The sequence below is a fragment of the Planococcus citri genome, chromosome 4 (assembly GCF_950023065.1).
Source record: "Planococcus citri chromosome 4, ihPlaCitr1.1, whole genome shotgun sequence".
Taxonomy (NCBI): Eukaryota; Metazoa; Arthropoda; class Insecta; order Hemiptera; family Pseudococcidae; genus Planococcus; species Planococcus citri.
In genome coordinates this window covers 69,238,559-69,261,994 of record NC_088680.1, presented here as the reverse complement: position 1 = coordinate 69,261,994, position 23,436 = coordinate 69,238,559, and the positions used below count along the sequence as shown (strand labels likewise).

The 23,436-nt window shown below is 33.4% G+C and overlaps 3 protein-coding genes across 6 annotated transcripts; all 3 read right to left on the bottom strand.

Moving 5' to 3' along the window:
• Positions 1–1,098: 1,098 nt before the first annotated feature.
• Positions 1,099–3,264, bottom strand: LOC135842284 (serine protease inhibitor 27A-like). 2 transcript variants are annotated; one of them, XM_065359662.1, is made up of 6 exons: positions 3,107–3,264; positions 2,854–2,946; positions 2,559–2,731; positions 2,247–2,459; positions 2,022–2,162; positions 1,099–1,923 (listed from the first exon to the last, which is right to left on the bottom strand). In XM_065359662.1, the coding sequence occupies exons 2-6, from the start codon at positions 2,944–2,946 to the stop codon at positions 1,371–1,373; spliced, it is 1,173 nt and encodes a 390-aa protein (XP_065215734.1). In that variant the 5' UTR covers positions 3,107–3,264; the 3' UTR covers positions 1,099–1,370. The 2 variants fall into 2 exon arrangements, with proteins under 2 accessions (XP_065215734.1, XP_065215735.1); XM_065359663.1 differs by having other exon boundaries at positions 2,854–2,994; positions 3,107–3,250.
• Positions 3,265–6,361: 3,097 nt separating this feature from the next.
• Positions 6,362–10,165, bottom strand: LOC135842286 (serine protease inhibitor 2-like). Of its 2 annotated transcripts, XM_065359664.1 has the most exons (7): positions 10,023–10,165; positions 9,816–9,920; positions 9,607–9,713; positions 7,740–7,912; positions 7,367–7,573; positions 7,147–7,290; positions 6,362–7,051 (listed from the first exon to the last, which is right to left on the bottom strand). In XM_065359664.1, the coding sequence occupies exons 3-7, from the start codon at positions 9,694–9,696 to the stop codon at positions 6,496–6,498; spliced, it is 1,170 nt and encodes a 389-aa protein (XP_065215736.1). In that variant the 5' UTR covers positions 9,697–9,713; positions 9,816–9,920; positions 10,023–10,165; the 3' UTR covers positions 6,362–6,495. The 2 variants fall into 2 exon arrangements, with proteins under 2 accessions (XP_065215736.1, XP_065215737.1); XM_065359665.1 differs by lacking the exons at positions 9,816–9,920; positions 10,023–10,165 and having other exon boundaries at positions 9,607–9,734.
• A 2,904-nt stretch (positions 10,166–13,069) lies between these two features.
• LOC135842595 (serine protease inhibitor 2-like) lies at positions 13,070–20,747 on the bottom strand. 2 transcript variants are annotated; one of them, XM_065360132.1, is made up of 6 exons: positions 18,802–20,747; positions 18,229–18,402; positions 17,787–17,999; positions 15,574–15,717; positions 13,903–14,084; positions 13,113–13,412 (listed from the first exon to the last, which is right to left on the bottom strand). In XM_065360132.1, exons 2-6 carry the CDS (start codon positions 18,267–18,269, stop codon positions 13,264–13,266), a joined length of 729 nt encoding a protein of 242 aa, XP_065216204.1. In that variant the 5' UTR covers positions 18,270–18,402; positions 18,802–20,747; the 3' UTR covers positions 13,113–13,263. The 2 variants fall into 2 exon arrangements, with proteins under 2 accessions (XP_065216203.1, XP_065216204.1); XM_065360131.1 differs by having other exon boundaries at positions 13,070–14,084.
• Between the last annotated feature and the right edge of the window lie 2,689 nt (positions 20,748–23,436).

Sequence of the window (23,436 nt, the reverse complement as noted above, 5' to 3'; positions counted from 1 at the left end):
AATTCGGACCCTCTAGGTCAATTTGGAGGGGCTGTAGGCTTGGGTAAATGCCAAAATTTTCAAAAAACACATAAAATTGAAAAAATCCACTTTTTTGACCCTGGAGAGGGGTCAAATGGGGTTGGAAGGTTGAAACCTGCAAAAGGCACTTCGGGTACATCCTCCCAATGTACTGTGAAAATTTGGACCCTGTAGGTCAATTTGGAGGGTCTGTAGGTTTGGCTAAACGTCCAAAAACCTGCAAAAATTCCCTTTTTTCACCCTGGAGGAGGGTCAAATGGAGTTGGAAGGTTGAATCCTGCAAAAAGCACTCAAGTGGCACCCTCTCATTGTATGCTGAATATTTGGAACCCCTAGGTCAATTTTAGGGGTGAGGGGGTCAAAAATAGGGGTAAAATGTGGTTTTTCCCACCTAAAATAGATTGGGGATGACCTAGGGAGCTGAAATTTGGATATGTTGATCAAAATGGAAGTACTGACCTACGGTATGATTTTGGACTCTTTTCGTTCATTTGGGGCCTTATTATGCCCCTCCAAAAAAATGACCTTTCTGTAATTTTCAACTTTGACCCTTGAAACTTCGGGGGTCAATTTTAAGTCTTAAATGAACCCCATTTCTCAAGTTTGAGTTGATTTCATCAATTAGAACAGGTTCCAGGTCATAAAATGTAAAAATCAAGGTCGTGCTGAAACTTATAAACCTATCTATCTTATACATATAAAAACTGACACACCGGGAATCGTCTAGTTTGAGCTAAAAATGTCAAGAACTATCAAAATTTTTGACCCCCGACCTTTTTATCCAAAGTTGGGCCTACCGCAATAGCCATCATTTTTTACAAAAATTTGGCTAAAAAATGAAGATATAAGAATCAAAAAATGAGAGAAAACTTTGAAAATTCTGAAAATTTACCTACGTACTAATATAATAAAAATGTGGAAAAAAATCAGAAGCTGAAAAATTTTAATTTTTTCAGTTTTTTTATTTAAATTTAGAAAGGTCAAAAATTCAACTCCCCCCTCCTCTCGTCCACACAATGCCATTACAGTGCTTAGATGATGCATCTTTTCAAACATAAATGGATATAATTAAAACACTTCAAGAAACAATATTTTGTATTTTCAAATTTTACATCATGTGAGAATAAGTTAATCGTGAGATGGGTACTGGGTAACTTTGGCAATGTAAAATATGTAAAATATATCTAAGTAGGTATAAAATTATGTGGATGCAGGCATCTGTACAAAAATGCTGCCAAATTTTCAAGCACATTAGTATTTGTCAAAGGTTCCCTATACGTCTTAATAGAGTAGTTACACTTGAGTGATACTACATTATTAATCAGATTTTTCAAATTTAGGTACACAATTTAACGATTTAATTGAAGCTCAGTTTTCTCATTCGTTGCTGTCACCTTGATCTTAAATTCGCGAGATTTCAATATACCCAAAGTTGGATCTTTCACGAACGTATACATTAAAATGATCTTTGTTTTTTCGTGATAAAGAAACATGGCGAATGGTCTATTAACGTGAAACGATTTGTAACCGGTCTCATTATTCACTCGAGCTTTCTGAGTCGACGACCATTCACAAATAATTGTATCGTCTTCGTTTATACTTGTACCATTTTCGTGCACAGCAGTCGTCGTCAAATTCATAAAAGGTATAGAGTATTCGATATTTTCGTGATTTTCACTCACACGTTGCAACAATTCTTGATAATCGTTTACTGTAAGTTTACTAATCGATTCCAACGACTGATTCTGGTTAGGTAACAATATGATCAAGGCGAATTCACCCTTCTTGTAAGGTAATCTAATGGCTTCGTATTTTTTTCCACGATTGTTGTAGTAGCCGATTTTTTCTTTCACGTTGAACGTTTCGACGTCGATTTCACCGCTTGGGGTTTTAAATTTCAACCTGTTGATGGTCAAATTAAGTAGGTATATTAATAATGAAACAATCGTTGAAATGGTAATCCTGAATATTGTCTGTTCTATTTTTGGATAGGTACTTACAATTTGATAAAGTTGGTCGAAGTTTTCGACGTATCCCAACAACTAGTGTAACTTAACACAGAGCTCTGTAAATTGGTCAACCCTTTGGTATTTAGATTTTCCGTGTTAGGTGCTCGTCCTTTGGTACTTCTATTCATCCATCTGAAATTCATATTATTACAGACTAATTATAAGAAATATTTTGAATGTCAGGCATTCTAGTTTTGTCTCATTTGCTTTACTTACTCATTCAACGAAGCTAAAATTGCTGCATTATTGTCCGAATCGAAAGATACTTCGAGAGCTTCGGCGTGATAGTAAGATTTTAAATCGTCCAGAAGATGCTTCGATGTGTTTCTTTGATCGTAAAATATGGCATTCATAAATTTCAGCTGGGCATTGGATGTTTGTTGCAGTTTATCTAGTACGCCTGCTAAAGCATATGGTTTTTCCAAGTATCTACGAACAATGTCGAAAAAATATAACATTCGTGACGAGTACCTACGTTTACCAAATTCGCGATAAAACCGTATGAAATAGGAACTGAAATTTATTTACTTGTCTTTAGGAGCGAGAGAAGCCAATAAACTTTCGTGATAAAGTTTAATTTGCAGCATTTGCAAAACTATTTCCCACGATATTGGGCCAAATTGAATGTTCTGATCCGAAGGAGTTACCTCCCAATAAGCACGTACTTGCCCGATCATATTTTTCAATGTTTCAGTCGCGATCTGATGTGTAGGAGAAGTGGTAAGAAAACATTAAATGACCAAAGTTTATATGAATAGGTATCAGACAGTCTGGTTGAAAAAATTATTCATCGAAATTTTGAAAAAAAAATTAGTTTACTCACTGTTTTCTCAATTGACGTGGAATTTTGGCTGTTTTCCGACTTGATGGCTACGAATTGGCCGATGGCAAGCAACAATAAAATTCTTCGAAACATCTGCGAATGTGAAGTTGAAGTTGGTAATATTGAATGTAATATTTTACGCTAAAGTTTAAATCAATCATTTGAATCGTATATGGTATGTCATGCAATGATAAACATGCAGCATTAAGAATATGCACAATACGTCTTGAAAAAGCAGAAAAAAGAGAATTACCTTGGTCAGGATGGAAATTGGAAATTCTAACTTCTGGAAAAGACAAACACTATACACGAACAGATATTACCTAATGTAGATACAAACTACAAAGATAGTTATGAGCATACATCGTATACGTAAGGAATAGGTATTCAACGTTCAAATAACGATTCGTCTTCAAAACCAGTTTTTCCTAAAAAAAAAAAATAATACATATTATTTATTATGGTAGCTTTAGGTGGCGAATTTTATATTTACTGCCTTGTAAGCCAACTTTTTGACCTTTCATAACAACATGTGTTAACTCTGTTCGAGGTTCGGTCAGTTTCTACGAAATCTAATTGTTATTAAAGTATTATGCAAAAATGGCCAACTTGAGACTAATATAATATGTATGAAAAATTTGAAAATTGTATTGCTGTGCTTCTAAAACTATTAACTAGCGATTATTTTATACTTTATGCCTCGTTCGGCGTCCATGCGTGCAGAATATTATTAGAAAATTAGGATTAATATGGGCTGATACGTGCACTTTTTTTGGCTAAATTTGAGGACTCCATGATCGATGTAGCCATTGTAGCCTACCATGTTTCTGAAAAACTGTAATTTTTCTACCACACAAAAAGTTTTGATTTTTTTTTCAAAAAATTATAAAAAAGTCTTACCGAAAAAAAATCATTTTTGTGCCTGTAATTGCCAAAAAAAACCTTTCTGTTTTTTGGTAAAGTTCTCAAAAACTTGTTCTTTTTTCAAAAATTGGCAACAATTTCAGCTGTTTAACAAATCTTCTGAAAAAAATTTTTTCTCTTCGATGAAAACTTTAATGTGACGAGACCGCATTAAATCTATCAAATCAAAGATGTCTGGATAATTTATCGAAAAAATGAAGTTTATCCTCTTCGGTAAAATATTAGATTTACTTTTTAAATGTATGTACTTACCTATGCTTTACTCGTTGTGATGATTGCAACTCCACTAATCGTTATTTGTTATTGTTTTTTGTTTCAGGTGAGTACAAATCTTGGTCAGAAAATTAAGACGTCATCAATAAGCAAGTCAATTTTTAATGGGAATTGATATTCGAGTAAAGAAATAGGTTCATACGTGTATATGTTGTGTACCAAGTCCGAAATTGTACCGAAGCTTCCAGTAGATTTTTGAAACTTGAAATTTCTCCAAAATTTCATCAAACTGAGATGGAGAGTCGAAATTCATTCTGCAAAATAATTTTAATACGCTACGAAGTTGACTGCTGGTGGATTTCAAGTCGTTTTGGAGCCTCCAGTGACTTTTTGAACGGTTTTATGGCGTTTTTTTGGCAAATTGACATTTTCTAAAAGTAGCTGGATGCTTCAAAACCATTTGAAACCACCATGTGGTCTGCGAAGTAAATTTCAGCTTGCCAACTCCTTTTGATAAATTAACGTTGCGGGAATTTCAAGTTTCAAAAACCTACTGGAGGCTCCAGTAATTTTCAAAAAAGTCGCTGGAGGCTCTAATATGACTTGAACCCACCTCAAGTCGTCTTCAAAGGGTGTTAAAATTGGTATGTAGAGTAAATTTCAGCTTTCCATTTTCTTTTGATGAAATTTTGTGAAAATTTAAAGTTTCAAAAATCTGCTGGAGGCTTCAGAAATTTTCAAAAAGTCGCTGGAGGCTCCAAAACGACTTGAAATTCACCTGCAGTACTTCGTAGGGTATTGAAATTAGTTTTTAGGATAAATTTCCGCTTTACAACTCCAATTTGATGGAATTTTGAGGGAATTTCGAGTTTCAAAAATCTGCTGGAGGCTCCAGAACTGCTCAAAACGGGTTGAAACCGTTTCCAATCGATTTGGCATGTCGAAAATAGGGTATATCCCCAAATTTCAGCTTTCTTGATCAATTTGGTCAAATTTTGATTTTTTCCCTCATTTTTGGCCTAAATTGGATTTTCAAAAATTCACCAAAAATCGAAAAACGCACTTTAGCACTTGAAATTTTGACAAGTGATAAATTTTTGCATGATCTTTCGATCTACCTGTGTTAGGTTTGAAAAATTTCGTGCAAGTCCTATGTTGAAACGCAAAATCTGCGATTTCAGCTTGCCCAAAATTTTTGAAAAAAGTTTTGAATTTATAATCAGTATTCTTTAAAATAAAACTTCCAGGTTATCAAGTCACCACGTGAGTTTTTGCCTTTTTCTGAGGTGAATTTATGCTGAAAAATTCACGGGAATATACCCAGAGCCTTTAAATTTTTTTTGAGCGTTCGGTGACTGTCACCAGAAGTCACCAAGTTGGTTTATTATCATTTTCAACACAACATGCTGGTGAAAAGTCCACCAGAATGTTCTCAGGACCTTAAAACATTTTTTTTTGAGTGTCTGGTGACTTTTTGGAGAATTCTGGTGACTTTGTGGTGACAGATTCACCAGAAGTCACCAAGTGAGTTTTTGCCTTTTTTCAGGAAATTATGGTGAAAAATTCAACAGAATGTCCTAATGACCATAGAAAATGTTTTTGAATATCTGGTGACTCCTTGGTGAATCCTGGTGACTTCTGGTGACAGATTCACCAAAAATCACCAAGTGAGTTTTCGACTTTTTTAAAGGTGAATTCATGTTGAAAAATTCGCGGGAATATCCCCTCGAGCCTTTAAAATTTTTTTTGAGTGTCTGATGACTTCTGGTGACAGATTCACCAGAAGTCACCATGTAGGTTTATTGTCATTTTCAACACGAATTGATGGTGAAAAAACCACCAGAATGTTCTCAGGTCCTCTAAAAAAGTTTTTGAGTGTCATGGTGACTCCTTGGTGAATTCTGGTGACTTTGTGGTGACAGATTTACCAGAAGTCACCGAGTGAGTTTTTGCATTTTTTTTTTTCAGGTGAATTTATGATGAAAAAATAAACAGAATATCCTCCTGACCCTAGGTAATTTTTTTTTAAATATCTGGCGACTCTTTGGTTAGTTCTGGGGACTTCTGTTGACAGATTATCCAGCAATCAATCACCAAGTGAGTTTTTTACTTTTTTTTCAGACGAACTTATGGTGAAAAATTCACTAGAAAATGTCCTAATGACCCCAGAAAATGTTTTTGAATATCTGGTGACTTTTTGGTGAATCCTGGTGACTTTTGGTGTCAGATTCACCAGAAGTCACAAAGTGAGTTTTCGACTTTTTTTAAAGGTAAATTTATGTTGAAAAATTCACGGGATGTCCTCAGAGCCTTTGAAGTTTTCTTTGAATGTCCAGTGACTCCTTGGTGAAAAATGAACACAATACGTCAATACCTCGTGACAGAATTTTTATTCCGAGTTCAATACAAAATACATTTAATCAATTTTCTGCGTACATTGGTATTTTTATCCATGATAGTCTATCCTATTTACACGCAGCTAACATAGGTACCAATAGATTAAACTTAACGCTCGAATTGAAGATCAGTTTTATCGTTCGTTATTCTCACTTGAAGCTGTAACGAACGAAATTTCATCGTGCCTAAAGCCGGGTTATTTACCAAACCGTACATCACAACGAATTTAGTTTTTTCATCGTAAACATACACAGCGAATGGTCTGTTCACGTAGAACGGTTTAAAATTGATGTTATTAATTTCCTGGGTTTCTTGAGTCGCCGTCGGCCAGTTGCAAGTAATCGCATCGTCGCCATTTATAGCTGTACCATTTTCATTTACCGTCATCTGCGTCAAATTCATGAACGGGATCGCGTAATCGATATTTTCGTAATTTTCGCTAACACGTTGCAAAATTTGTTGATGATCGTTCGCGGTTAATTTGACGATCGATTCTAACGACTGATCTTGGTTAGGTAACACCACGATCATGGCAAATTCGCCTTTTCTGAAAGGTAATCTGATGGCTTCGTATTTTTGTTCGGCATTGTTGTAATAACCGATTGTCTCTTTAGCGTTGAACGTTTCGATTTCGAATTCGCCTTTCGAGTTTTTGAATTTCAATCTGTAGGCAATCGAATGAATGATGATTAGAAATCGAGGAAATACCTATACATAATTAAAGTTGAATTTATGGATAGATTTTTATCTAAAGCTTACAATTTGATGAAGTTGGTCCAGATTTTCGGCGTATCCCAACAACTTGTGTAACTTATTAAGGAACTCTGTAGGTTATTCATTCCTGTGACGAGAGGGAAGCTCTCTACTTTAGGTGATCGTCCTTTTGTAACATTATTCAGCCATCTGAAATTTAATGCAAACTGATTGTAGGCAATGTGCAATAATCCATTCATTGTTTTATTAGTCTCATATTACTTACTCGTTCACTATGGCCAAAATGGCTGCTTCCGAATTGAACGATACTTCGTAGGATTCAGCGTGATAGTAAGTTTTCAAGTCATTCAAAAGCTGCTTCGATGTTTTGCTTTGATCGTAAAATACAGAATTCACGAATTTCAGCTTGGCATTGGTCGTTAAAGACATTTTATCGAGTATACCCGCCAATGCGTATGCTTTTTTCAAAAAACTGCGAACAAATTGGAAAAATAGATACAATGGGATTTGAAAAGATATCAGAATTTTCGAGTAGTTTTTTTTTTCAAATGTGTACTTTTGTTAGATGCCCACTCGAGAAAAAATTTATATACCTATTTTTTGAATGCAACATAATTATTTGGAAATAATTTACTTACTCGTTTTTAGAATAAAATACTCCTACAAGACTTTCGTAGTAAAGCTTCATCTGTACCATTTGCAAGCCAGCTTCCAATGATAGTGGAGGGAACTGGATGTTTTGATCTGAGGGTGTTCCACTCCATAAAGCTTTTGTTTGCGTGTGTAGAATTCTGAATATGTCATCTTGAATCTAAGTGATAATAGTAAAGAAGAAAACACGAATTAATCACTGGATGTGAATATTTTTTTGCAGATTTTTTTTTCAACTTCCTCTTTCAAAAATTGCTGATTTTGAAAGCTCCCCAAATTTTTAAAAAAATTAAGAAAAATCCAAAGAATTTAAATTTTTTACGTTTTTACTTTCCAATTCTCATATTTTTGGTCTATTTTCACCAGAAAAGCACTATTTAATGGTTTTGACCCTCCCTCCTCACCCTACCCTCTCAAGGTGAGCCCTCCTTAAAAATACGAAATATCGTAAAGTTTGCTATTTTTACGTGTTTACGTTCTAATTCTTGATTCGGACTATTTTTATTATGGAAAAGCGTTATTTCTTATTTGTTGATTTCAAACCCTCCCCCTTTTATAACGTAGAATAAAAAGAGGAACTCGAGTCTCCTCTAAGAAAGAAAAAAAATTACTAGAAATGTAAAAAAAAACTGAAATGTTCATATTTTTATATTCAAACCCCTTGGATTTGGTCCATTTTTATAAGTCTTGACTCCTCTTTCTCCTCCTTCCTGAATGTGAAAAAGTCGAACTTGAGCAAATTTTGGGAACCTTAATGTTTTATCCATTCATTCATTTGATTACTTCCCACTATGAGAGCTTCCTTTCGAAGACATTGACATTGTTTGGGGCACCAATAATTGGGAGGGATATTTTCTTGAAAAGGTTGGTGATTCAAAAAAAAAAAAATTGATTGGGATCGGAAAATCTTTTGATTACTTTTTTCATTTTTCCAACATTGAGACCCTTCTTATGAGGGAACGTTTTTGACCAGAAATGAAAAATTTTCCAAATTTTTTGGAGACCATAGTTTCTTTCATGCAGGAATCAAAATTGTTTGGGTGACCAGGAGAGGTATTTTCTTGAAAAAGTGGTTTATTTAAAAATTAACTCATAAATGGAAAATTTTCAAAAAAATATTTACCAAGGCCATCAATTCTTTATTTACAATTAGGAACAAAATTGAAGTGGTTTATTATAAAGTTTTTTGCCAGAAATGAATTTTTTTAAAATTATATTTTCCAACATTAAGAGCCGCTTTATGAAAGAATCAAAATTGTTTGAGAGACCAAGGGAGGTATTTTCTTGAATATCTGGTTTATTTGGAAATCGACCAAAATTGGGAAATTTTCAAAAAATATCAAGCAAGGCCATCAAATTTTTAAATTTTTAAAATTTTTTCAACACTGAGATCCTCTTTTTGAAACGACCAAAATTGTTGAGAAAACCGAAGGAGGTTCTTAGAGGGATGGAGGGAGGGGGTATGCAGAAAATATTCAGTGAGAAATAAATTTTTGAAGTTTTTTTAGGAACCTCAGTTTTTTATTATTTTTTTCAGTTTTGTAAACCTTTCACTTTAACAGGCAAACATTTTTTGGGAAATTGAAGAAGATTTTTTCTCGAGAAATTTTCATGTTTTTTCACCAACTTTGAATAATTTTAATTTTAATTTTTTCTCGATTTTTTGATAATTTGCGAAGCATTATAGCTTAGGCGACCACGGATGGTTTTTCCAATTTGTACGATTCCGAACATACGACTTTAAAATCATGTAGAAGATTCATTTTCTTATGAAAATCAACAATTTCAGAAAGCGAGGGCACAAACAAGTGAAAATTTAAAATAAGTCAATTACCGAAAAAACTGAAATATTACCTGTTGTTCAACGGACGTAGTTGCAAGATCATTCTCCGCATTAATGATCTGCCCGGCGAAGGCGCATAAAAGAATTATTTTCCAAAACATATTCGAATGAAAAGCAACTATAATCAGATTAATTAACACTTCAGTCTCAAATTTATTGCAAACGCACAGTATTCAAAAATAAAAATTAAAAAAATTGAGCTACGAATAAAAATTCTTACCTTCAAAAGCAAAGAATGTTATACATCCAAATTATGTATAAATCAGATTTCTCCCATCGGCGCATAAAAGAATTATTTTCCAAAACATATTCGAATGAAAAGCAACTATAATCAGATTAATTAACACTTCAGTCTCAAATTTATTGCAAACGCACAGTATTCAAAAATAAAAATTAAAAAAATTGAGCTACGAATAAAAATTCTTACCTTCAAAAGCAAAGAATGTTATACATCCAAATTATGTATAAATCAGATTTCTCCCATCGTTTATATAAAATGTTTGTTTACTGCATCGTAATTGCTCGTCTCGCATGATCTTTGGCTTTTGCGATAAGCGTTATTTTTTCATTTCAAATCTCGCACTTCCATTATTCGGATCTAATGGAGTTATGCATGGTTTAATAATTTGATATGAGCGTGTACACCTAATTAAAATATTGTGTTAGAATGATCGAATCGAGACTTAGCAGTTACTTACTGGTGTATAGATACTTCAAAATATGGTCATTTCTGTGCTTATTAGTGATAACCTTGTTGATAAACAATGTTTCTTTTCTTATTCTCATGTATAGTGAGCGTACTAAAATTTATCGGATAATTAAGAGTGGGATTCCCATTACTTAAAGAGAAATAGGTAAATAAAATTACTGAAATGATAAGTTGTGCGAGTGAACAGTGTTCGAATTTTTTTTTGAAAATATGTACTCGTATAATAACTTATTATACTTAGTCCGGCATATAACAATAGGAGTAATTGCACCCCCCCCCCCGACGATCCTCCGGCACAGCTTTTTCCTTAAAGGGGGACATCCTAAGGAACATTTTAAAGCAAACTTGCCCAAAAAAAAGTTGGCCTTACTCACAAATGGCGGCCATTTTGATTGACAGGTCAGCCGAAATCGCAGATTTTTCGTTTCAACATAGGACTTGCACGAAAGTTTTCAAACCTTACAAAGGTAGATCGAAAGATCATGCAACAATTTATCACCTGTCAAAATTTCAAATGCTAAAACGCGTTTTTCAATTTTTGGTGAATTTTTGAAAATCGAATTACCTAAGGCCAAAAAAATGAGGGAAAAAATCAAAATTTTACCAAATTGACCAAGAAAGCTGAAATTTGGGATATACCCTATTTTCAACATGCCAAATCGATTGGAAACGGTTTCAATCCGTTTTGAGCAGGTCTGGAGCCTCCAGCAGATTTTTGAAACTCGAAATTCCCTCAAAATTCCATCAAATTGGAGTTGTAAAGCTGAAATTTATTCTAAAAACTAATTTCTATACCCTACAAAGTACTGCAGGTGAATTTCAAGTCGTTTTGGAGCCTCCAGCGGCATTTGAAAATTCGTGAAGCCTCCAGCAGATTTTTGAAACTTTAAATTTCCCAAAATTTCATCAAACTGAGATGGAGAGTAGAAATTCATTCTGAAAAGTAATTTTAATACGCTACGAAGTTGACTGCTGGTGGATTTCAAGTCATTTTAGAGCCTCCAGCGACTTTTTTGAAAATTATTGGAGCCTCCAGTAGATTTTTGAAACTTGAAATTCCCTCAACATTGATTTATCCAGTGGAGTTGGCAAGCTGAAATTTACTTCGCAGACTACATGATGATTTCAAATGGTTTTGAAGCGTCCAGCAACATTTAGAAAATTTCAATTTTCCAAAAAAAGCCATACAACCTTTCAAAAAGTCGCTGGAGGCTCCAAAACGACTTGAAATCCACAAGCAGTCAACTTCTGCAGAATGAATTTCGACTCTCCATCTCAGCTTGATGAAATTTTGGAGAAACTTCAAGATTCAAAAATCTACCGGAGGCTCCAGCAATTTTCAAAAAAGTCGCTGGAGGCTGTAAAATGACTTGAACCCACCCGAAGTCGTCTTCAGAGGGTGTTAAAATTGGAGTGTAGAGTAAATTTCAGCTTTCCACTCCATTTGATGAAATTTTGTAAAAATTTAAAGTTTCAAAAATCTTCTGGAGGCTTCAGGAATTTTCAAATGCCGCTGGAGGCTCCAAAACGACTTGAAATTCACCTGCAGTACTTCGTAGGGTATTGAAATTAGTTTTTAGAATAAATTTCAGCTTTGCAACTCCAATTTGATGGAATTTTGTGGGAATTTCGAGTTTCAAAAATCCGCTAGAGGCTCCAGGACTGCTCAAAATTGGTGGAAACCGTTTCCAATCCATTTGGCATGTCGAAAATAGGGTATATCCCCAAATTTCAGCTTTCTTGATCAATTTGGTATAATTTTGATTTTTTCCCTCATTTTTGGCCTAAATTGGATTTTCAAAAATTCACCAAAAATCGAAAAACACACTTTAGCACTTGAAATTTTGACAAGTGATAAATTTATGCATGATCTTTCGATCTACGTTTGTAAGGTTTGAAAACTTTCGTGCAAGTCCTATGTTGAAACGAAAAATCTGCGATTTCGGCTGACCTGTCAATCAAAATGGCCGCCATTTTGTAAGTAAGGCCAACTTTTTTTTGAGCAAGTTTGCTTTAAAATGTTCCTTAGGATGTCCCCTTCAAGAAAAAAGTTGTCCCGGAGTATCGGTCGGGGGGGGGGGGGGGTGCAAGTACTCCTATTGTCATATGCCAGACTAATTGTACGTTATATCCCTTACCTCCCACAAAAGTCTCAAAAATTGACTCAATTTTTGGCTTGGAATTCTTTAAAAAATGCTCAAAAAACATTTTTGTTAAAATACTCGAGTTTCTCTCGAAATTTTAAGCAATGTTGATGGGTTGCATGACACTTTTTTAAAACATACTAAAATTCATGCCCAAGTTTGAGCTCAAAATTGTTCAAAAGTGCTCAAAAGAATGTTTGGATAGAAATCTTTCATTTTCTCGCGAAATTTCAACTCATCTCGATAAGCCACATTGACATTTTTTCAAAAATCATTAACCAATTCAGAGCTGCTCAAAAGGGTTCGAAAATTCAAAACCCCCTTTCGTTGAAATATTCGTTACTCTCACAAAATTTTAACCTATTTTTATAGGTCGCAAGGTCACTCTGAAATAATTCCAATACAGTTTATTTTTACTTGATATTGATGGGGGGGTGGAGCACTGATGGGGCACTAGCGCTCTATTGTGCGACTAGCGAGCTAAAGTAAACCTATTTATTTGGAATAAGGGGAGATGCCAGGTACTCACTATTGGAAATTTTTTGGGTCTGAGGCATTTTGAAAATTGAGGGTTTTTAGACGTCTTTCTTTGAATTTTTTGTAACCGTTTGTTTAGGGGGCCAAGAAGGGACTGCAAATGATTATGTATTAGGTATGTTATGTTATACCTCAGCACGTCATCGTATTACTTTCAAAAATTGTACCAGTTTTCCTCGGTTGAAAAATATGTATTTATTAAACACAGCCTACTTATAACAGTATGTACAAGTGACATTATGTTCATATTACACATACACAATACCTAATAATGCATCTTAACGTAAAATTGAACAATTGTAAAATCTCAGCGTAGGTCTAAATACTGACGGAAAATTTTCAGATAAATTTTTCAACTTTCGAGAGGTATTGTCATTAAAATTTGAAATTTTTCTCGGGGTTATTTGACCATGATATTTTGCTACGTCTTTAAAAAAAAAACAAATAAATGAATGAATAAAAATAAATAAATAAATAAATAAGTAAAAAACGACCCATCCCTGACTGACTGCCTTAGTACGACAGTACGTACACATTTTCTTTGAATTCATTTGATTGCACACATGATGAATCATCCTCACCACATCCGTACCTAACCAGACGAGCACCTTCTCCTGGAAAGTTGACCAAAGCATACGATAGAATAAATTTTGTCCCTTCGTGATAAACGAAAATCGCGAAAGGTCTGTCAATATGCAGAGTCTTATAATCAATCTCATTATTGTAATTGATTTCGACAGCTTCTTGAGTCGACGAGGGCATGTCACAAATAATTTTACCTTGGTGGTTTATACTAGTACCTTTTTCATTCACTAACATCCCTTCAAATTTCAAGAACGGTATAGCGTAGTCGATATTTTCGTGATTTTCACTAACACGTGTCATTACTTCCCTGTAATCGTTTTCTGTAAATTTACCAATAATCGATTCCAACGACTGGTCTTCGTTAGGTAGCACTACGATCATGGCGAATTCGCCGTTCTTGTAAGGTAATCTGATGGCTTGGTATTTTTTTTCCAAGTTGTTGTAATAACCGACTGTTTCCTTCGCGTCGAACGCTTCGGCGTTGATTTTGCCTTCTGGCGTCTTAAATTTCAACCTGTTGGCAACCGAATAAGTAATAAGTAATAGATATAGAATGGTGATGAGATTGGATACGTGTATTACAGCTCGTACCCGGGTCATTCCACCTCAATTGGACCAAGAAGTGGTAGGGGGGTTCGGCGATTTCTTTGAAATTTTTCCTGTGGAAAGACCTTCCGAAGGAATGACCAATGGCCCAAATCGCAGCCATCTAGCTTATTTTTAAAGGCAGGCAGGGGGTGTCAAAGTTTTCAGTGATCCTAAAATATCATTCATTTCAGCAGTAAATTACTCAATAACCGCGATACCTACCAAAATGGAACTTTTTCTCATAGTTAGGAGTTTTGAAAAGATTTTTGGTGATATCATAAAAATCATTGTTGCCACTTTGATTCGTACAAAAAATTAGCTCAAAAAGTTTCAAAACGTAGTTTTCATATCGTTCCGACTCTCAAAAATTCTGAAAAAAATATATTATGGACAATTGTTCATGCTGAACAACATATTAAAAAATTGGGATGAGAACATGTTGCAAAGTCAATTTAAAAAAATTTTAAGTTTGCGAAGAAATGCGATTTTTTAATTTAAAGCATGAAAAAAAGTTTTGATAGGTGAAGTTGACCCATATGACCCCTATTTTTACGTATCAGTTGAAAAAGTTGAAAAAACCCTATCACTCGATGAAATGAACTCCTCACAAAAAAATCAAAATTCGAAAAGATTCAAAAAATGAACGAATTTGTATTTTTTGGTTGCGAGTGTAATTTTTATCAACTTTTTCATGAAATACGTCTGAAAGAGGTCAAAATAAGACAACTGAATAAATTAACATTTTTTTTTGATGTTGGAAATTGAAAATTGAATTTTTTCGAATTTTGATTTTTTTGTGAGGAGTTAATTTCATCGAGTGAAAGGGGTTTTTCAACTTTTTCAACAGATACGTAAAAATAGGGGTCAAATGGGTCAACTTCATCAATCAAAACTTTTTTTCATGTTTTAAATCAAAAAATCGCATTTTTTCGCAAACTTTGAATTTTTTAAAATCAACTTTGCAACATGTTACCATCCCAATTTTTTAATATGTTGTTCAGCATGAAAAGTTGTCCATAATATATTTTTTTCAGAATTTTTGAGAGTCGAAACGATATGAAAACTACGTTTCGAAACTTTTTGAGATAATTTTTCGTACGAAAAAAGTGGCAACACTGATTTTCATGATATCACCAAAAGGCCTTTCAAAACCCCTAACTATGGGAAAATGTTCCATTTTGGTAGGTATCGCGGTTATCGAGTAATTCACTGCTGAAATGGATGATATTTTAGGTTCACTGAAAACTTTGACACCCCCTGGATGCCTTTAAAAATGGGCTAGAGGGCTGCGATTTGCGCCATTGGTCATCCCTTCGAATGGTCTTTCCACAGGAAAAATTTCTAAAAAATCATCGAACCCCCCTACCACTTCTTGGACCAATTGACGTGGAATGACCCACTAGTTAAATGCTTACAATTTGAAAGAATTTCCCAACGTTTTCGGTATATTCCAGCAACTGGAGTAAATCGTCATTATGTTCTGGAAATTGTACACTCCAGTGAGATTGAACGGTTCTGCTGTAACTTCCGATGGTATTTCGACATTTTGTTTCAACCATCTGAAATTTTACGTGGAATAAATGTAGAAAAAGTGCTGAAATTATTATGCTTACATTCGTGAAACCTTTAAAACTGGCACTTATTTTTTTCTAACTGGCTATATTATCTACTAGCTTTTCAGCGTTACGATTACAAGGCCCTGCCATTTGCTAAAGGTGTCAAAGTCTCGTTTTTGGCCGAAAATTGCAAAAAATTTTGCCTTTTGTCGAAATAGTCAAAAAGTTTTGTATTTTTTTCCTGCGACAAAGTATTCTTTTTTTGTCGATATTGTCAAAGTCTTGCTTTGCTTTTTGCCAAATATTGTCAAAAATTCTCGTTTTTCAGAAAAATGTACAAAAATTCTACTACTCTTGAGAATAAGGGCCAAGAATTGTTGTTTTTTGCAGGAAATTCCAATAAGTCCCGCCTTGTTTTTATCCAAAACTGTCCAAAATTCTCGCTTTTTCAATCTAAATTGCAAAACGTACTCTTCTTCAAAAATTCTGTTTATTTCTAAAATTAACAAAGTTTTGGTTTTTGTAAAAAATTGACAAAAACTCTCGCTTTTCAGAAAGATTTCTAAAGAATTTCTTTTTTTCCTCAAAAAATTTCTTGAAAGCGTAGCTTTTTTGCCGAAAATTGCAGAAAATTGTCAACATGTCTCGCTTTTTCAAATAAGTATGGCAGAATTTTTTTTTAGCAAAACTACTGAAAATTGTCGTTTTTTTCTCGAAAAAAATGAATAAATTCCCGTTTTTTCAAAAACAGGCAACAAAATGTCATTTTTTTAGGAAAATGTCCAAGGATTATCGTTTTTTGGCAAAACATTTCGAAAAGGTGTACTTTTTTCAAAAATTGTCCAAAATTTTTGCGTTTTTCACCAAAATAGTGAGAACGTTTTTTTTTTCTGTTGGTAATTGCCATAAAGTCCAATTTTTTGCCGAAATCGTCAGTCTTGCTTCTTTCCAAAAATTGTTAAAAATTCTCGCATTTTCAAAAATTTACAAAAATTTAGCTGCTCAGAAAAATAGCTAAAAATTGCCTTTTTTTCACAAAAATTCCAAAAAGTGCCTTCTTTCCGAAATTGTCTAAAATTCTTGTTTTTTGACCAAAGTTGATTTTTTTATGTCTATAATTTCCATAAAATTCCAGTTTTTGCTTAAATCGTCAAAGTCTTGTTTTATTCTAAAAATTGTTATAAATTCTCGCGTTTTCAGAAATCTGCAAAAAATTTTGCTGCTCATCAAAATAGCTAAATATATATAATCGTTTTTTTTTCTACAAAAATTCAAAAAGTTTCATTCAATTACCTTAAAGTCTAACTTTTTTTGCCAGAAATTGCACAAATTCTCGCTTTTTTGCCCAAAACTGCCAAAAATATATACATATTTTTTAAAACCAAAATTTAAAATTAAAAAAAAACGGAACATTTTAATTTGAAATGTCATAACTACCTAATATGTTTTTTTCGATCAGTTTTCTCTGCATAAACTTTTCCCCACTTTTTGTCACAATTTTGGTTACTTTTTGTTTACTTTTTCGAGCTTTTTTCTTTCTCAAGTTGCTCAATCTCTTCTTCTTCTTCTTCGTCTTCTTTTTTTTTTTTTTTTTTTTTTTTTGAAAATAATTGAGTACGAGGCCCAGACGATGTACTTGGTCGAAAAATCCGCTCTTTGTATTCCTTCTTTGAAAAATTCATTTCAGTTCATTTTCCCCTTTCCAGAGTGATTTGAAACTTTTGAAGGAGATTTAAAAAATCCTCGGAGACTCCAGAATGGCTCAAAAGTATAGTATTTGTTGATGAATGCAAATTGAATCGAAGGAATTGTTCTTTTTGGTTCACTTTTCTCATAAAATGAAAAAGTAGTTTAAAAATCAACCCTCTGAACAGTTTTATTAAATTTTCAAAAATTTCGGGAAAATTTAAAAAATCAACTTCAAGACTTGAAATTTTGTTTACGGGGGTTTTAGAGCGTGCTCTTTCGATCTTGCTTCGTTTCGTTCAAATCTGAGAGCGCCATTTTAAGAGGTTCGCTTAATACTCGTAGATAGGTAGTCCATAAATTTGATTTAATATAGTCGTATTTACTTGTTGACTAAGGCGAAAACTTCGGCTTGATTACTCGAATCGAACGAGACTTGGAAGGTTTTAGCGTTATAGTAGGTTTTAATGTCGTCTAAATACTGTTTCGGTGTGTTTCTCTCATCGTAAAATATGGCATTTGTAAATTTTAGCTTGGCATTCGTCGTCTGTTGCAGTTTTTCGATTATCTTTCCCAAAGTATACGATTCTTTCAAGACTCTGCAAAAAAGTTGGAAAAAATTAATAAATTTGGTTTTAAAAAATTGACCAAGTATCTATATTATTTAGTTGTTTTTTTCTAGATAGGTAAGTATTTAAAATATTGTCAAACAAAGACGTAAACAAATGCTCACAACAACATGGATTGTTCGTACCTCAATAGAATTCAATGCTTCCTTCAGCGGAAAAATTGAATTAAACTAACTGGAATTTATCAAGTTTTACGTACTTGTTTTTAGGATACTCGTAGCACTCATTTTCGTAGTACATATATTTTAATTATCGTCGATTCCTCGCCTATTTTCAGTGATAATGGACGAAGCACAATGTTCTCATGCGGGTAATTTGAACTCCAAGATGCTCGTACTTCCGTATTTATAATTTTAAATATGCCTGTTTGAATCTAATAAGGATAGAAATTTTGGGTATTAATGAAATGGGCCCATTCTGGTAAACTTTACCAATAAAGATGGTGGTTTAAGTTTGCCCACTGCTCGTTCGTGGGGGAGTGGATAGGGTGCATCTCAACCTTTCTGATATTTTTAAAAATCACTGGAGGTGTCCTCCAATTCAAATGGGAATGCAGTTTTTGAAAAGAGCATGATCATTGAGACCCCCATGACCAGAATTTCAGTCACTCGAATTGAGTTTTCGATCTTTAGCGAATTTTTGAAAATTATCCCGACAAAGAAAGGATAATGTGATTTCTACCCACTTAAATACATATTTCGAAATAACTTCAAAGCTATATGTACCACTCATGTATTTAAATATTCATTTTTAAAAATGAAAATCATTTTACCTTTTTTTCAATAGATGGTTCAGTAATGTCACTCTGCGATTTAACGAATAAGAACTGTCCCACGACAAATAAGAACGTCACTGTTCGAAACATCTCCAAGAGTAGATTTTGTATTGGTATCAAATATCAATAAAAATACCAATTTCACAAACTCGATGAATTAACAAGCGAATATTCAATTAGTAAACTCCTAAACATTTGGAAAACTAATCACGAATGGTTATTTCACCAACGAATCATTACTATGGTATTGACAATTACTTAAACGAAGTATTTTGCGTGTTGCAAGAGTGGGAGAATTGAAACAAAAGGAACGAGAGTGTATTTTGAAAACAAAAAGGTTCAAGAAAACAGATCAGATAATGAAAAGAAGAAAAGCGTTTAAAGTGAAGCAGATGGTGTACTAATAAATACCTACATAGTTATAATACGTAGGAAATATTGATATGATGGACAGAGCTGTTAGTAAACAAAAATATGTACCCACATCTCTACCTACGTGTCGAAGACAGAAAGACATGACGTTGAGCGAGTCCAATATTTTTAAATACCTAAAGAAGTTATCGGAAAATATAAATAAAAACATTGCTTCGTGTAGTCAAATGGAATCTATCGTGATTTATAAAACAATTATTTTTACGATACAATATACGAGTAGGTATAATATTGCGGATGAACTTGAGAAAGAAAGAATACGAATATCCAAAGAAAATATGTAGGCTTTTGAAAAGAGCATCTTAATGGTCGAATTACCAAGAATAAAATACTTCCTGAAAACTCCCACAAAACACGCCCTGCTTCTAGTTTATTTTTTCCCGAGAAAATCCCCGAACAATGTTGCCCACCTGCATAGAGACCTTCCAAGGTGAAAAAATCAGATGGTAGGGTATGTACTTTTTAAAAAAAAATTCAATCCCTCAGATTTCTTTTAAATGACTTCTCTCTCAAAACAAACGCCTTATACTCCAAGCGACTCGGGAGGTCGAAAATAGGTCAAACACCAAATTCCAGCTTTTTAGTTCAATTTAATTAAGTAATTTTTTTTTCATGAAAAATGTGCCTTTGAATTTTTAAAAATTTGACAAATATTGAAAAATGAGTTTCAGTGCTTGAAATTTTTGTTATAGTGGTGTATTTTGGGATCATTTTTCGATTCCCTTCTAGGTATCCGATTTCGAAATATTTTATGTCGGTTAGGATGCTTAAGCATATTCTTAGATTATCCTGAATTCAAATTTTTATGATACTTTTGCCCTCAGATGAAATGGGGTTCCAGGAAGGGAGGGGCTAAACTCAAGATTTCGAAAATTTATGTTTTTTGACTCCCTGAATTCAATTCTGATGATATTTTTGCTCTCAGATGAAAAAAAGGCTCCCGGGCGAGGGGGGAAACTGAAAATTTTGAAAATCTTTGAGTGGGGTATCAAAATATATGTTTTTTGACCTCCTAAATTCAATTCTGATGACATTTTTGCTCTCAGATGAAAAGAGATCCCAAGGGGGTGGGGTAAACCAAAAGTTTTGAAAATTTTTGAGGAAGGTAATCAAAAGCTAAGAATATTTTTAAAATATCATTTCTAATTTTTGGTTCATAGGTCATCTGATGGGAAATTTTACGTAGAACAACTTTTATAGGCCCCATTTTTGGGCTAGGACCGCAATTTGGAGAAGCACATGGAAAAAACCCTGAAACCCTTTGTAACCAACATGACGATACAAAAAGTAAAAATGGTCATTAAACAAAATCATTTATAAAGAAAATATCGTCGACCGTATATAATGGACGAATAATTCAACGGTGAAAAAATGACAAAATGTGAAGCCTAGATTTTGGATGCAGAATCCTGGAAATCTTCTGCTCATGCGCCAAACATGACGCTTACGGTGCTGGTGGAGAGAGAGACGGTTTACTGGTTGAACGTGGGTTGAACCAGGGAACCGTCTCTCTCTCCGCCAGCACTGTAAGCATCATGTTTGGCGCATGTGCAGAACGTTTCCAGGATTCTGCATCCAAAATGTGGGCGTCATTTCCTGCCATTTGAATTATTCGTCCATTACATACGGTCGACGGAAAATATGAAAAATACATGGAAAAATAGACATTTATAAATGTCACAAATTCGCGTACATAAAAAATAATGAGAAAAAATGAAAGAACATTGACGTACAATGAATTGGAAAGGAATGAGAAACGCGAGCAATTTTAGCGAGTACATAAACAAAAATCAAAAAACTGAGCATAGCCAAATATTATTGAAAACGTTCACGAACGCCTCGAAGAATTGGAAAATTTATCGGATAAATTTGGAATCAGAATTTTGGCCATTGCATATGCCCCCTGGCTGATTCAAATTTCTCAAAGCAAGCTTGGAGAAAATTGGATTGGTCATTAACAAAAATAACAAAATTGTGAAATAACAATAACAATCAAAAATTACTTAATCATTAAATCACCTTCAAATTATACAAATAAAAAAAATAGAAAAGAAAATATAGAACAATATTATGAACATGAAAACGGGATAAACATTTGGCAAAATTGGGTAATAGATATATTAAGTAAAGAGAAAAAAGAACAAAGATAAAGACATTATGAGGAAAACTGGAAAAAAGAATGGGAAAAAGGAGTGACACCAACGTGAGACTCCCATAGATGAAAAAATAGTGAGCCTACACCATGGTCTGCCACCTTCTCTGGAATGTAAGGCTTGGACAAAAGTCCCTCACCCCATTCCAGAGAGTAGGAAAGGAAAACAAGGGAAAAACAAAAAGATTAATAGGAAAAACTAGGAAGAAAAACAGGAAAGTTGGAAAATTGGATCAGAAAGATGTGCATAGAAATGCCACTAAATCAGAAAAAATTACCTAATCATTTTCATTTTGAGAATAAAAATTAATTGATCAGAAAAATCAATAACTTCGAGCAAATAAGTCAGAAAGCGAACCATAAAGATCTAAAAAACATTTTTTTCCTTTTGCGTTTCAGGGCAATTAAAATAAATTTCAAAATCGATTGATCATTGAACATTTTATTATATCCATAAAAATTACCATCCTGCAAAGGTTTTACAAGTGATACAGACTTGCCCCCTGCATGAGAAAATGCAGTAAAATAAGAGAGATCAGTTTCATCAAAAATCATTTTTAAATAACGTTTTGTTATACTGATGATTATAAATTTTGTATCAAAATTATTGATAAGTTTGAGTAAAGGATTTATATGTTTGATTTCAACTTCCAGATCTTCAGAAATGTTGGATTCGTGAACATTTTCATTCATAGTTACATTTGAGAGTGGTTTATCATGAACTTTTGAAATTTTGGATCCCAAATTTATCAAGTTTAAAATTTGTGATTTACTAACGCTATTTGAAGACGACTCAAACATGATTGGTTCAAAAAATATTTCATTTTCTAGTTTTAGTAAATCAAACTCAGAAAAACTTGAACTGAAAACATAGTTTTTCAAATCACAACAAACTTGACATAAAATTGAGGGTTCAGATACATCAACTATATTAATATTTTCAATCTCCAAAAAATTCTCAATTGAATGAGCCTTTTCAGATATTTTGATTTCACAAGTTTCAAACTTTGGTGAAAAATCAAGATAAAAATCATTTGAGTTTTTAATTACAGGAAAATTATCAATGATTTCAAATTCAGTTTCCAAATTATGAATGAAATCACATGCGTGATTTTTGTCTGAGTTCAAAATTTCAAGTTGGAAATTATTTGTATTTTTGTTCAAAACTTCCAAAGATTCGCTCGATACTTTTGCCTCACCAAAATCATCCATAAAAGACAAATCGATAATTACGTGATCAGGTTTTTTGTGAACTCTCAGACCTACATGGCTTAAATTGAGATAATTTCCATAAGTTTGTTCGTAAACTTGAGAAACAGATACAAATTTAGGCTCAATAAAATTATTAAATTCCCTATTTTCAGAAGGATACAGTTTCGTATCGCTAAAATTGAGATAATTTCCATAACTCTGTTCATAAATTTGAGTTGAGCTTTTAGAAACGTAATTATCGGTTGTATTATTTGAGGACAAATAATAATTACTTCTAAATGTTTTGATAAAATGCGATACTGGTATTTGAGGTAAACATTGAGAGAAAGGCTCACCATAACTTTTTTCATTATTTTGAGATAATAAACCAGACGAAAAAGACGTATTTTTACCTTCTAATAAATCTAGGTGATTATGGAGTCTAACCAGAGTTTTAGTTAATGTAAGGAGACAATTGAACAACTTTGGATTATTTGAGAATTCCTCCATGTCTTTCTTTGATCAATCAATTTTCAAAAAAAAAATAGCATAAGATAGGTAGGTAATTAATTATGTAATATCGTGGGTTATAAGTACTTATGCGAAAATAAATTGACGATTTATCAAATAAAAAATCGCGAATAAATAAAAATTACAAAAACGTGAATACCAACGAGAACTATGATGTGATGATGTGAGTGGTGATGAGCTGAACGAAATAAACGAAAACAGCGAAGTATTATTACCAATCAATTGACACAAGTGCTGGTGGTTCAGGCTGAGAAAAATGACATCGATAATTGCAGAAAATTGAACGAATTTGGCGAATTATGCAGACTCATTTGACAGAAATCGGA